The sequence below is a fragment of the Pimephales promelas genome, chromosome 4 (assembly GCF_988280905.1).
Source record: "Pimephales promelas chromosome 4, fPimPro1.hap1.1, whole genome shotgun sequence".
NCBI lineage: Eukaryota > Metazoa > Chordata > Actinopteri > Cypriniformes > Leuciscidae > Pimephales > Pimephales promelas.
In genome coordinates, this window is record NC_142772.1 from 17,467,937 (window position 1) to 17,483,276 (window position 15,340).

The 15,340-nt window shown below is 37.8% G+C and overlaps 1 protein-coding gene across 1 annotated transcript in view; it reads left to right on the forward strand.

Annotated features, from left to right (window-relative positions):
* The first annotated feature begins 11,999 nt into the window (after positions 1-11,999).
* The window catches only part of qsox2 (quiescin Q6 sulfhydryl oxidase 2), a 28,177-nt gene continuing 24,836 nt past the window's right edge, over positions 12,000-15,340 (forward strand). The window contains exon 1 of the mRNA XM_039669090.2: positions 12,000-12,367. Within this exon, the coding sequence (XP_039525024.1) occupies positions 12,133-12,367 (235 nt within the window). The 5' untranslated portion in view covers positions 12,000-12,132. The remainder of the gene's footprint in view (positions 12,368-15,340) is intronic.

Here is a 15,340-nt window from a genome sequence, read left to right on the forward strand (position 1 = left end):
GTGCATCTTAGGTGCTGTGGTAATCACTCCGCCCATGTAGCAGTGCTTCACCATAGTTCCCAATATTTATACGGTTAAAAAAGGGCTGTGTCTCAAATGACCTTGTTATTTGAACACTCTGTGACATAACAAATCACAACATGTAAATATGAAAATGTTTGTGTTATTTTGTCACTTATTAGGGAATAGTATGCTAGCTGTATCCATTTACATCCAGTCTTTGTGCTAAGCTAAGTAAGCCGTGAGTGCATCAGACAGAGTTACAGCACGCACAGAGATGAAAAAGTTATGTATGGATGGACTTATCTACAGTAACTCTGGGGGATATGGTGAATAAGCTAAAGTCCCCAAAAGTCGGAGTGTTCCTTTAATAATAATACCAGCTGACAGGGTTTCCTGTATGTTTAGCTACAGCATAAGCCGAGAGATTTTTCATAAGCTGAAATATTTTCAAGGTTTGATCTATGACATAAAACACACCAGTTATAACTTACTTGTGGTTTTTTAAACTTTATTGTGTCTGCTCGTGGTTTTTTAAACTTTATATAGGCTTCAAAATGTATACATTTTGGATTAACTTGTAAAGATTATCTTGATAGACAAAACGTGTAAGGGTCACAACTCTTTGTTGAACACAGATCTTATTTTTTGCGATTTTCCAAAAGTCTATGCATGGGGAAAATGTATAGGCCTAGCTTTTCGATCGAGGGAACCCATGTGCCGCTAACTTCCGAGTTGTCCTAGAAAGTGATGTCATAACTTCAGCACTCTATTCTAACAAATGAAAGTTTGTATTGTTCTTTTTTATTATTTTTTTATTATTATTTTTTTGCTTAGTTGTTTTGCAAGTCGGTCAAATCGATCAAACTAAGAACCACAAGGATCTTTTATCCTTTACCAAAAGATGTCGTTGTTAGTGGCATTTTGCGTCTGCTTATATTGAAATTAGTACGGATACCTGCTTACCTTTTGTTTTGTTTCATTGCAATGATCATTTGATAATCTGTCACGCCCACTGGAGCTTCATCAAGCATGCGCTGAACACCTCTGAAGTAAACTAACCCTGGCTGGAACAGAACCTGCTCCGGAGCAGTTATGTTCAGAGAGCAAGTTGCTATGGCTACTTACACCCAGAAAGGTACCTCCATTTTTGGAACTTAAACTTGAGGTAACCACTTTCTTGGCAACCTCTTTGTTTTTGTGAAATAAACTGTAATTGAGATCCTTTGCTCCTCTTTACTTGTCTGCACTGACAAGATGTGACCATAGACTGTAAAAAATATAGACAAAGCGTCTGTGACATCACCCATCGACTTTCTGAAGAACGGGTTTGAGGCTGTTTATTGGGGGTATGGGCGGCGCCATAGTGGAAAATTTTGGGAAATACAAAATACAAATGTTCAGAAAGGATACAGAAGTGGTATGATGTGGTGTGTCATGGCTCATGGCTGATCATGGCTGAAACGTCAAATTCCACTCGGCGCAGCTCGTTATCAGCTGTCAATCAAAGTTAACAGCCCTTATTTGTCATACATTTTATATCTAAATACGATCTAAACTAACGAGTTAGAAAAAAATTCACCCCCCTCACAGTTGTCAGGCACGCGGAACATAGCCTATCGAAGATTACAATAAAAGTCCATGGGATCAAACTGTAAAAACATGAATTTATACTGTGAAAACGGACATTTTAACATGGGTATGGACATTTACTCCCTTTTGGGACCGGCCTCTAGCGGATTTTCGATGTATTTGCAGTTTTTCGCACTTCCGGGTAGGCTTCATGTTTTAGATTAGAATGTTGCAGGAAGTGACATGATTTTTTTTTTTTTTTTGTGAGATTTACGCAGAGGTGTAGCTTAAAGTCCAGGGGACTATGGGCTCTATGCACGGCGTTATTTCCGGTGAAGGATTAAGGATGCTCGATAACTTCAGCCGACCATAGAGTCCAATGCAATACCGAGAATTTATATTGAATTTTATACTCCATGGTTATACTAATGAAACGTTAGTCACAAAAACAGTTAAAATAGACACCCCTCGTTGTGTTTATGCTTTCTTACGTCAAATGCGGAACTTATGCGTGCATATAGCCCATTCCCCCAATGAACTCAGCCAGCTGATTTCATTAGTTCTCCTGGCTAAAAAAATGCTAATTAGCAAATCCAGGTGATTGAAATAAAATTGTAAGGACCACCCATTGGCCCAAAGACGGAATCCAATGGCTGGGCGAAGGGATAATGCGTGTATGTCTTTTCAGCGCTCCAGTGAAGTTCACTTAATTTATTAGAATTTAGTTTCAATATTATTATCATTTTTACTGATGATCAAGTTTAGATTGTGTTTCTTATTAGAAAATAACCATTGATTTAACACAACCAACTATTGATTATGATTTAATTTAGATCTTTGATTTGTCTGTGTTTCTTACACTTTCAATTATTCGTTCATTATGGACCCGATGCCGCACAGAGATCACGGCGGCCGGATCGTGTTTCTCACGGACACAAACCTTGTCAGTTCTGTATTTAGTCAGAGGGTGCCTTAGCTAATACTTCTTAAGTCGGTTGCCTACTGCTCACACGTACAAAGAATGTAGTTTATTTTAGCCACTTCCATACAACTTGCTAAATCAGTGATAGACAGAAATCAAAAGGTCTTCAGAGGACGTGCCTACTGCTCCATTCACATCTGCGCCTTTAGTTTGACCTATCCTGCAAGATTTGCGGTAGCACCAGCCTTACTAAAATAATGACGTCAGAATACTCCAGAGTTAATCAAGATGTAACATTTATTTGTCGGGAAAAAATGTATCATGCCAATTACCCAAGCAACAGCCAATTCAGAAATAGTAAATAAATGACATCAATTATTCAAAGATGATTCTAAAAGTAAGCAATGCATTCCTGACAGAGACACACAGTAGTGTGTGAGTGCTTTCCACCGGGAAAACACTGACACAGCACTGTATGGGGTTTTTCCTGGTTACAGGTTCCCGAAGACTGCTCTGTTACCTAGCCTTAAATACCCAGACCAGAACAAAAGGGTTGTACCAATATCTTTCAGAGTTTGTTTTGGGTCCATTCCTATACCCCAGGGGGTAACACCTGGTCTCGGGGGAGAGGGGAGATATCTTGAAAAGACATCACCCTTGGAGGAGAACTGGATTCTCCTAAGTTCTCAATCTTTCTCCTATTTCCAATGACTGTAATGAAATTAAGACCATTTTACCAATCGCACTGAGACACTTAAAATGATACCAAACATGGAAAGGGAAAACCTTAGATTCACAAGCAAAAGAACAATAAACACCTATCACCCAAATCTTTATTGGGGCATCTCCCACAACAGAAGAACAGGCATTGTTTTCTTGTTCTGCCTGTTCTGCTGCTGCAGGAATGAAACAATTTTCACCACTCGCGCCAGAAGTATTTATTTTGCCCTTGCATAACACATCTGGAAGTAGGAGGTTTGTGAGATTTGCATGCCTGAATGAGCCCTGGAGGAGAGAAGATATTGTGCAGAGTCAAGAACCACAACATGGGGGGAAGATATCAGGTTGGGCCAGTTGTGTGGTGCCCTCTGTCCCTTTGATCTCTTTTACAGATTTTACAGTGAGTTTTTATTGTTTTACTGCAGTTTCGAATTCCTAAATTCAGTCTTAGGAAAGTTCTTCGATCCTTACAAAATACTGAGGAGGACTTTTAAGGCGGGTATTCTATTATTGCCAACGAACCGACTCGGACCTCAGATATGACGTCACGTCCACACTTCAAGCGTTCTATTATGTTTTGCTTGTCCTAGTCGGAGAAAAAAATGGACGCCACCCGGAAAGCTGTTGTAATGGTATAGCACTTGCCGAGTACCAAGCACTTGCATTAAAAAAAATATATATATATTATGACTTCACCTTATCAAAATGCAGCCATTTGAACTTGAAAATGTTCACTTTATTTCATGTTTTTCATGTTAATCTTCTGTTAGCAATGCCAGCAACGTTAGTAATTGCACTCACAACAACCGATTCCCATACCTACAGGGGACACAGTAATACACAAGTGATTATAATCGTAATTTAAAATACCAAAGCGGTTCAAAAACAATGAAAACAATTCATACATGTCATTCAGAGCGCAGCCATCTTGAATTCCGAAACGGAATTCCTCGGTGTCCTCACGGTTGTCTGACGTCCGAGAGGAGAAATCCGAGGAAAGGGGGCCTGTTGCTAGGCAACGTCTGTCGTCCGATTCGGATCTCAGAGACGGATGAATAATAGAATGCACCATTACACTGTGCGATGTCTGTGCGATTTCAGCAAGGTACCTACTTCACACTCAACGAGTAAAGCATGCGATGCAAAGCCAAAGTTCAGGATTTATGTGCTCACACTGTATGGTCTGATCGTCGATCTGCGACTTCACTGCTCACACTATACGTGTCTGCGATAACCCCCTGGATCAAGCGTGCCGCACAAGCCCTCAAAAGTGAAGCCAAAACGTCTCGATCGCCCCCTGTGACCGGTCCTAGTATAGGTCATAAACCCCATCTCTCCATGTTATTCAATGAAACGCGAGACCAACTAAACAATTCAATTACACTTCACATATCCTTTTTCCAAAGGTAGTTTATGTCATTTATTGTAGTTTCTATCACGTTGATGAAATTTCAGGTGTTTATTTTTAAAATAAGTTTGTTTTTAGTTATGTGATGCTATAAACGGTGCTCTGACATCATGATTAACAGCTGTGATTGACAGGTTCTCTGTGCGAGGTCACTGAAGCACCAGCTGACTTTTTTTAAATAATACTGATTATGTGGTTAGTACCTTATTTTAACAAGGTTCTGCAATCAGCAGACGTCAATGGAGAGGAACGAAGCAGACAGAGGCCACTTATTGAAAGTGCGGGGCGTGTGCTTGCGTTTGATTCAGCGAGAATGAGGGCGTGGCCTTGATTTCGCGGCTTTACTTCCTGCTCACGACTGCGCATGTCTGGTCCCGAAAACACAAGTGCGCAGACTCAAGTCCCAAGATGTCAGCGCCATATCGGGACATTGGCGGCTTCAGTTCTCTCCGATGGAAAAGAGCGAAGGGGCGTCGTCCATCTTTTTTTACAGTCTACTGTTTTCAGCGTTACAAAACTTTTTTTCACTCATTCGCACACCAGTTTTCAGATCACCATTTGCAAGGTTTCAAACCTGAAAAACAAACTAATACAGTGGGAAAACACTGACAAATTTAAAACTCTGAAAATCTGTTTGCGTAACATCGTAAAAAAAAGTTCTGAAGAAGGAAATCTCAAAAACAACAGATATTTTGCAGATATTTTATTTTTTTTATATTTTGCAAGCTTGCAAGTCTTATTTTTTTTATCTTGCAAAACTTTTTTCTGTAAGATTTTGAAGTTTTGAACATTTAGTTTCAACCTTTCAGAACTTTATTTTCAGTTTTGAATCATGGCAGGATTTTAATCCCATAGAAATTCATCCGACCATCCGATTGTCAATCGTTTCTCCCTGCACGACAAACAACGCACAACAAATCGGTCCGACACGAAAAAGAGTAGCATGAGTCAGAATTCGTCTCAAAATAGGACACTGTATGTCCGCCTTTATTTCTGAATCTGGATTTACACCTCTTGATGGATTTACTCTCTTTAATCATTCTTCTAATCATTACAAATATATATATATATATATATATATATATGTGTGTGTGTGTGTGTGTGTGTTTGTGTACCTTATACAATCAAGGTGAAATGTATTAAATTAGCAACATTTGTGGTGATTTTTTTTTAAACTATAATAATATAAATTATAATAATTATAATAGTAGTAATATATAATTATAATATTATAATATATATTATGATATTATAATAATATAATATTATATATTATATTAATATATATTTATAATAATAATTAATAATATAAATTAAATAGTTTATTTTTGCCTGGATTAGATTATGCTACCATCATGATTCAGTCAACGCCCCATATGTTATGCGTCGACCATACGCAGCTAGGATGCGCTAGATAGGCGTTTGCGTTCTCGTAGCGCAGTCACAAAGCTCTTTAAGACTCATGTATCCAGTTAATGTAGTCATCCAAGCAGCAATCGCTGAACGCACCACGTGGGACTGGAGGAAGGACGGAGTAGGAAATGATGGAGGTAGAGGGTGTGGGTGTGAGTGGAAATAAACGGAAGAAAAAAAGCTCATTGGAAATATCAGAAGTTTATTCTGAGGTAAAAGATAGGGAAATGGGAAGAGAGTTTAATGTGTTTATCACATTAGTACAGGAGGGAGCGACTTTTGATGTATGGAGTCCAATACAACTTTCGAAAGCCATACATAAGGAAATTGGGGATGTACATAGTCAAAAATTGAGAAATGGATCATTATTGGTAAAGTGTAAGGATGAGGTTCAACAAAAGAAGGCAATCAGGGCAAATGCATTAAATGGGCAGAAAATAAAAGGGATGAAAGATCAAAAAAGAATTAGAGGAGTAATAACTGGAATCCCTGAGAAGGAATCAATGGAAGGAATATGTACAAATATAAAAAATGTAAATGTGAGTGAGGCAAAAAGATTAAAAACAAAAAGAGATGGTGTAGTATGTGATAGTCTCTCAGTACTGCAAACCTTTGAAGAAGAAAGACTTCCAGAGATAGTTTTTATAGGGTACATGAGCTATGATGTGAGGATGTACATACCACCCCCTCTGAGGTGGTTCAAATGCCAAAGATATGGGCATGTGGCAGCAGCATGTAAAGGGAAAATAAGATGCAGTAAATGTGGAGGTGAACACAAATATGATGAATGTGAGGAAGGGGCAAGGAAAAAATGTTGCAATTGTGGCGGAGAACATAGTGCTGCATATGGTGGATGTGAAGTGTACAAGCGAATCCAAGAAGTACAGAAGGTTAAAGTAAATCAGGAAATCACGTATGCTGAAGCAGCAAGGAGAGTACCAAAGATACCACAAAATGTAGTAAACTACAGAAAAGACAATGACGGATGTGTAAAGTGTGACAGGATTCAGGAAGAAACGTTGATAGTGAGTAAAGTAGGCTTTGTGCTCTTCATGGCAGAAATCATAAACTGCACAGCCCAGACGACTAGCAGGACTGAAAGGATCAAGATTATAGTAAAAACTGCTGAGAAGTATTTGGATGTAAAAGGGTTACAGTGGGAAAAGATTAGAGAAACCCTTGAGGAAACTCAACAATCACAGTCATGGGTTGGTTCCTCTTAATGGTGTTAATAATACTCCAATGGAATGCCAGGAGCTTAATTGCGAATGGTCAGGAGTTTAAGAAGTATGTGGAAGATGTTAAGGAGAAACCCAATGTTATATGTGTTCAAGAAACGTGGTTAATTCCTAGGCTAGATTTTAACATAAAAGGGTATAATGCAGTAAGAAGGGATAGAAAGAATGGGAAAGGTGGAGGGATTATGACTTTTATACAGAAAGGGTTGCAGTACAAGGAAATTAAGAAAGGAGAGGAATTGGAATATGTCACTGTGGAAGTGTGGGTAAAAGAAGGTAATATTAAAATTATTAATTTTTACAACCCATGTAACCAGTTAAAAAGCAGTCAGCTTGAGGAAATTTGGAAAAATTTGGAGGGTAGAGTTATTTGGTGTGGAGATTTTAACGCACATAGCACTTTATGGGGTGATAAAGATGACATAAATGGGAATGTGTTGGAAGAATTTATAGAAGAGAAAGAACTAATATGTCTTAATGATGGAACTTGTACAAGGATAGATATATCTAGGGGAAAAGAGTCAGCAATAGACTTAACCTTTGGCACGAGAAATGTGGCGGACAAATGTGAATGGGAGGTGTCAAGAGGAAACACAGTGGGTAGTGATCACTATCCTATAAAGGTATACATAGGTGTGGAGATAGAGAAAGAGAAAGAAGTGAAAGTAGAGAAGTGGTTTGAAGAGAAAGCTGATTGGGAAAAGTTTAAAGAGCTAAGTGAGGAATGGCTGTCATGTGTTGATGGTAGTGAAAATATTGAGGTATTAACAAGAGAAATTAGGTCAAGCATAATAGCAGCAGCAAATGCCACTATTCCAAAATCAAAACCCAAACTTTTGAATAAAATAGTGCCATGGTGGTCAAGAGAGTGTAAGGAAGCTATAAAAGAAAGAAACAAGGCATTTAGATTACTTAAGAGGACACACAATTTTCAGCATTTGATAGAATACAAGAGAGCACAAGCAATGGTAAGGCAAAATGTAAGGAAAGCAAAAAGGGGAGTACTGGAAGAAGTTTTGTGATTCTTTAGGTCGAACTACTCCAATAGAGAAGGTTTGGGGGATGATTAGAAAAATGAAAGGAAATGGAAGGGAATATGGATATCCTGTGATAATTGATGGAGATGACAGTATTACCGATAGTAAGGGGAAAGCAGAAATTATAGGAAAAACACTAGCTAAAGTACATAGTTCAAAAAACCTTAGTTATGAAGAAAGAAAAGGGAGAGAAGAAACTGTGTCTAATTATCAAAGAGTGTTTGTGAATGGGAATGGGGAAAGTGATAATTTGAATGAGAAGTTCACAAAAGGAGAATTGAATCGAGCACTTAAGAAGTTAGGAAAGTCAGCTCCAGGTAAAGACACTATATGCTACTCAATGTTAGAGAACCTGAGTGATAGTGGTAAGGATATCCTGTTGAAGTTGTACAATAAGATATGGATGGAGGGAATTATCCCTAAAGAGTGGAAAGAGTCTATCATTGTTCCAATTAAGAAGCCGGGAAAAGATCCTCATAGTCCAAGCAGTTATAGACCTATAGCACTGACATCGCAGATGGGTAAGACAATGGAGAAAATGATAAATGATAGGCTAATGTATTGGGTAGAGTTAAAAGGATGGTTGCAATGTTACCAGAGTGGCTTCAGAAGGGGAAGGGGTACAATGGACCCAGTGGTATGCCTGGAGGAAACCATAAGACAGTGGCAGTGTTTTTTGACATAGAGAAAGCATATGATATGATGTGGCCAGAAGGACTATTAATTAAACTAAATCAGATGGGAGTTAGGGGTCGGATGTATCAGTGGGTCAGAGATTTCCTATATGATAGAACATTGAGAGTTAAAATTGATGGGGAACTAAGTGAGAGTTTTAGAGTAGAAAATGGAATGCCTCAAGGAAGCATTGTAAGTCCTTTATTATTTGTAATTATGATAGACCAGATATTTAAAGACTTGAATGGCTTAGATGGAGTAGCGTTATTTGCGGATGACGGTGCAACGTGGAAGAAGGGAAGGAACATTGAGTATATTGTGCATAAGATGCAAGATGCTGTTAATGAAGTTCAGCAATGGGGAGTGAAATGGGGATTTAGAATATCAATAGAGAAGACAAAGGTTATGTTCTTTACAAGGAGAAAAATTAGCCGAGAATTCAAAATAATGGTTTTGGATAAAGAGCTAGAGAGGGTTGAGATCTTTAAATATCTAGGTGTTTGGTTTGATAAGAAGTTGACATAGGCATATGTAAGGGCGTGGCCAAGAACAGGCAGGACAGGTTGTAAACAAGAAAGAAGATTTATTTCTTCTAAATCATAATTACACACAGGGGCAGATCCAATGAAAGTAATTTCCAAAATAAAGTCCATAAAAATCATAGACCCAAGATGGAAGTCAACTGAAACGAACAAAAATTAAACTGGCCTCAAAATAAATAAATCTCCCCTGGTAAACAAAATAAAAACAACTAAGGTCAGCAAACCATGATGTTAAATGGCTGGGCAAAAATCTGACTACCATTCACACATTCCCTCTCCTAAATATACCCCTTAACCTCTACCAAGAAAAAAGAAAAGGTAAGTATCAAAAATAAATCTTTCCCCAATTAACAACAAATATTTAACTAAAAATATACACTATCATAACAAACATAATTTAATCAACTGCTTGAAGCACAATACAAAACTACTTCAAACAAACAAAATAGAAATCAAACTGGATGAAATAATAAAAAGGAATCCCCCTCCTTATCGGATCAAGATGGTACAGTCCAATTTCCTCTGGAACAGCTCAAAAGTGGAGGCTGAAGCCCCGCCTCTTCCTTTGTTGGCGTTCACATGGAATGCGGCCGCTCACTCCATGGACCAGAGGAATCCAAGACTCAGGTAAAATCAAACAGTAAAGAGAGAATGTAAGTAGTGTGCACCCTTCCATACGTTCAAACTTTAATAAACTGTTTAACTCAACCTTGTCCTGTGTTTATTAATAATACTAAGGGATTTTAAATCAAGTAACAAACCATAATAAATTATAAATTATACTTCAGAATAAACAATATAAATCATGATAGAATTAATGTGAGGTGAGCAACGCACCCGTCACAGCATATCATATCCAAAAGATGATAGATAAATGTAAGAGGATACTAAATATTATGAGGTGTTTATGTGGGATAGATTGGGGTGCTACAAGGTCGGCATTAAAAACCATCTATACAGGTCTAATGAGATCAGTGTTTGACTACGGCTGTATAGCATATGGATCTGCCTCCAAAACAAACTTAAACAAACTTGATGGTTTGCAAAATCAAGCAATGAGGATAATTAGTGGTGCAATAAGAACTTCTCCAATAGCTGCAATGCAAGTAGAAGTGGGTGAGATGCCACTGCAATTGAGGAGGGACCAGCTAGCACTGGTATACTGGGCAAATATCAGGGGGCATAAAGAGAACCACATGTCTCAAATAGTATTAAGGGAATGTCAGGAAAAAGAAAGTATGAAAATCAAAAGTTATGGGTGGGTCATAAAAGATAAGGTGAATAACATGGGAATTGGATCTTTGAACATCTGCCCAACAGTGTCATATCCAATCGTGCCTCCGTGGATGTTACAAGAATTGAATGTTGATTTAGAACTATTGGAAGTAAAGAAGAAAGATGGAGTGGATAAGTATGGGGTAAACAACTATATAACAGGAAAATACAAAGAGTGTGTAAAGATTTTTACAGATGCATCTAAAAACACTGAGAAGAGAGTAGGGGTAGCCTATGTAATTCCTGAGATGGGCATAGAAATGGCAAAAAGGATAAATTATGACCTAGCAGTGTATACTGCTGAACTGGTTGCCATATGGTTAGCACTCTTGTGGCTAGAGTCTAACAATTGTCTGCAGGCAGTAATTGCCTCTGATTCAAGTTCAGCAATGTACAGTATTCAGAACTATCGGTCTGATTCATTCAAGGGAAGATATTTTGGTTGAAATTTTACAGCTAGCAAATGGAATACAAGCATCAGGAAGGAGGGTGACATTTGTATGGGTTCCAGCCCATATAGGAGTGGAAGGTAACGAAATGGCTGATGAACATGCAAAGAGAGTAACAGATAAAAGCAATATAGATATAGAGGTAAAATTCAGTAAAGCAGAGATAAAAAGCATAATTAAGGCTAAAACTATTAAAAAGTGGCAACATATCTGGGATAATGGGTGCTCAGGAAGACATCTATATAGGATACAAGGGAAAGTGGGAAAAGAAACACACATAACCAGATCAAGACAGGAAGAAATTGTGCTGACTAGGATGAGGTTGGGTCATACAACGTTGAATAGTACAATGTTTTTAATAAAAAAGCATGTAGATGGAAATTGTGAGTATTGCCAGAGTAATATACCTGAAACCGTTGAGCATGTAATAGTGTACTGTCAGAAATACAATGAAGCAAGGCAAAGACTAGTTAATGAGTTGAAAGCAAAGAAAATGTCTTTAGAAACTAAAACATTATTGGACAGAAGTTCAAGGGAGAATTTTGATCTATTATTTTCTTTTTTGAAAAGCACAGGCCTTTTAAAGAGGATATAGGAATAAAGTTTTTTTTTTAATATATATAAATAACTATGAAATTGCTGGTATATTTTGTTTTTAATAATAGTAAAGAATAAGACAGTAGCTCCTATGCCATACTCCAGTCCTGTGGTGGCGGTAATGCACAAGAAATAGTTGCCAACCGCCAAAATAAGAAGAAGAAGAAGAAGAAGAAGTAATGTAGTCATCCAGGGGAGCGAGCAGAATCCTATGGCACAATCACTCTAAATGTAACGTTAGAGAACTCATTTCAAATTGAACGGCGTTTCCTCCATCGCCTCAAATGGCTGTTGCGTTTTGCTTTAAGATCAGTATTCTGATGGGGCTGCTGTTCGGACAGGGTCAGCAAGCTCGACTGTACACTGAAGAGGATCCAGTGGTTATACTGAGCAGCGACAGCTTGAAGCAGTCCGTGTTCAACTCCTCCAGCGCCTGGCTGCTTCAGTTCTACTCGTCGTGGTGTGGCCACTGTATCCAGTACTCTCCTACATGGAAGGCACTGGCCGGCGACGTGAAGGGTAGGTGGATTATTTTGATCCTCTTCCTGTTTATGCATTCTTTTGAGGAAGAACAGAGTTTCGAGGCATTCACGTCAGGCACACCATTATTTCCAATAAATAGTATTGACAGAGTTAATTTGGGATGATTAACTTTTACCCTAACTGTGGAGGTGGTACCATATCTGCCATGGTACTGTTTTATGTTCCATGACACCGTGATTGATAACCATATTGAATTCTCCACGACCACGAATACCATGGTGGTAAATTGTCATGATTTATGTCCAAACATGGAACTGCCACGATTCATTTCTAGAATCAGAGTATTGACACAGTTGGCTACTTGTTAGTTTATTTTATTTTTCTCCTGATAGTGCTTGTTGTCTTGTTCTACCATAATTATCCCATGTTGATACAATTTCCTGATACATTGTCACGTGTGTATTAATGAGGCTTACAGGGTTTTTGTGCATTTGGCCTTAAGTGCACCCATGGAAAGTCGATAATCCCTGGTTTGTTGATACACCTGCATAAATCCACAGGTGTTGCTGACCGTTATCTGTGTTTATCACTGCGACAAAGCCTTATTTTGGCCCACAAAACACACTCTTATTAGATATGCTACATGTCTCCAGGTAGTGTACAATATATTTAAGTGATGTTTTAATATTCAACAATATTATTGATCAGCCTGCATTGACACCATTATATGAGAATTAAAATTTTCTCCAGAGTGGCTATATGCATAAATTAACAAAAAATAATTGTCGCTGAACTTACTTTAACTGGACTACGATGCTGTTGTTTTTTTTTTTCTTTTTCTAGAACTGCTGTACAGGAGAAACAAACTTTGTTGCATTAATTTCCTGTTATCGCTGTAAAGGTGCTTTGAAAATACATGTATTGTAAAAAGTGCTATATAAATACAGGTGACTTGAAGTCACCATTATATCATGTGGCCATTCTTAGTTTATGTGGAATATTGAAGAACTTATTATAAATTGTGTCACAGTGCATATCATATTCTAAAATGAATGTGCCCTCCTCCTAATCTTTAATCAAAGTAACTTCTCATCCCTCTTGCAACAACATCTATTCTCTAATCATCTAATCCAAAGAGCAAGTCAATTCTCGATGGACTAAAATTACGTCTCTCCCTACAATTTTTCTTGTCCAAGAAGTCGTTTCACTCGGCTATAGCCTGTACGTCACAATAGAGAAGAAAACACAATTGCAACTTCCGTTTAATGCCGACTTTAACTTAATAACTGAAGGGGTATCCTGCAAGCACTTTACCATTTTTAAATTAGTTTAATGTTATTGTATTTTATAGTTCAACGATATTGTATTTTATAGGGACCGATAAATGCAAGTGTAATCATCCCACTGACTGTTCTGATCAAATAAAATTAAAAGTTTTTACTTAACAATTAAACCAGTTTTGGGCATGTTCTTTATGAAAGTTTTTCTACAATAAAAAACAAAAGAAAATGAAATCTAGGATTACATTGCCTTTAAAATTTGCCTTTGCTTTTACAGGATTGCAGTGTATCAATTTATCGTGTTGTAACCCCTGTATCAATACGTATTGTATTGCGAGCAACATATTGGCGATACACAGCCCTTAGAAGTAGAAGAACCCATCTTTATGTGTGATTTAAATTTTTATTTAGTTTTCCCCCTTTGGTGTTAGATGGACATCTATACAGGTTATTCACACTATTGTCAATGCTGCAGGTAGAAAGCTATACAGGTTTATGACATGAGGGGTGAGTAAGTGATGACAGAATTTTCAATTTCAGGTGAATCAATCTTTTAATTAGACTTGCAGTATAACAGATGCAAGTACAAACTCTCTCAATGTGAGATCATTCAACTATGCATGATATTTACACAAAAAATAAAAATAAATAATCAAAAGTTGGAAACATGTTTAAAAAGTCAAATCACAAAGTTTGCGGTTCTATGGTTCTGATATTTTGCGTGATCTAAAAACAAGAACTCAACACGTGTCAACAACATACCAGAAGTTTCCTGCTGATGAATTTGATTTTAAAGGTTTAGACCACACAGACCAAAATATTTCAATGCTTTCTCTTAGCAGTTCTGGTTGGATGATTGAATGAATGAGGCATTTTTGTAGCACTTTCATATCTACTGTACACCCAAAGCACTTTACAATCATATCAGGGATTGTATAGGGAGAGCCCACCTCTATCAAGCTGTGGCTTCCAAAGCCATTCTGAATAAATAATGAGATTAGCATTAACTCTCTTCAGACCTCAGAGCTACAAAACCAGACTAATTGCTAATAAAAATGTTAGACAGGAGCACTGTGTCTGCTGTGCTCTGAGCTAAAGGACTGATGGTGTTCTGGTGGAAGCCACTTGTGGTGGGTGCCGTGAAGGATGACGGCAATGAAAAGGTCACTGTAGACTGACACATTCAATTTAAATGAGGGCAAATACAAACACCTTGTCGCAAAGATGCTGAAAGTGGTAGAGCTGTGAAATTAGGGAGGGTCAGTTCTGTCTCACAGCTTCAGCAGTCTCTCTCACTGGTGTTTGCTGCTTTATGGTAAAGGGATTGTGATCTATGGTACAGTGATGTTCGAAGTCTGAGAACAGTAGTGAGTTTCAGTTTTCACTTGGTTCCATTTGTTTCATTTCAACAATTTGTGTTGTTACTAATTATATATATATATATATATACACAAAACTTGTGTGACTCTATGATTGTTTTTCTGTGAAACATGAATAAGAAAGATTTTTAAAAGAATATTGGTAATTTAAAGTTCCTGTAAAGGCAATTAAAAAAAAATCTAAATGCATTATAAATATTATAAATATTTACCCGTCTCTCTCACGGGTGCTTGATGATGCACCAGAGCCCCTGAGCTCCTGGACACACCCCTACTTGATGACGCATTGAGACTGTCCTCTCTCCTAACAATAGAGCACATTCGCATAAGTTTGGTGCCCAATTGCGAGT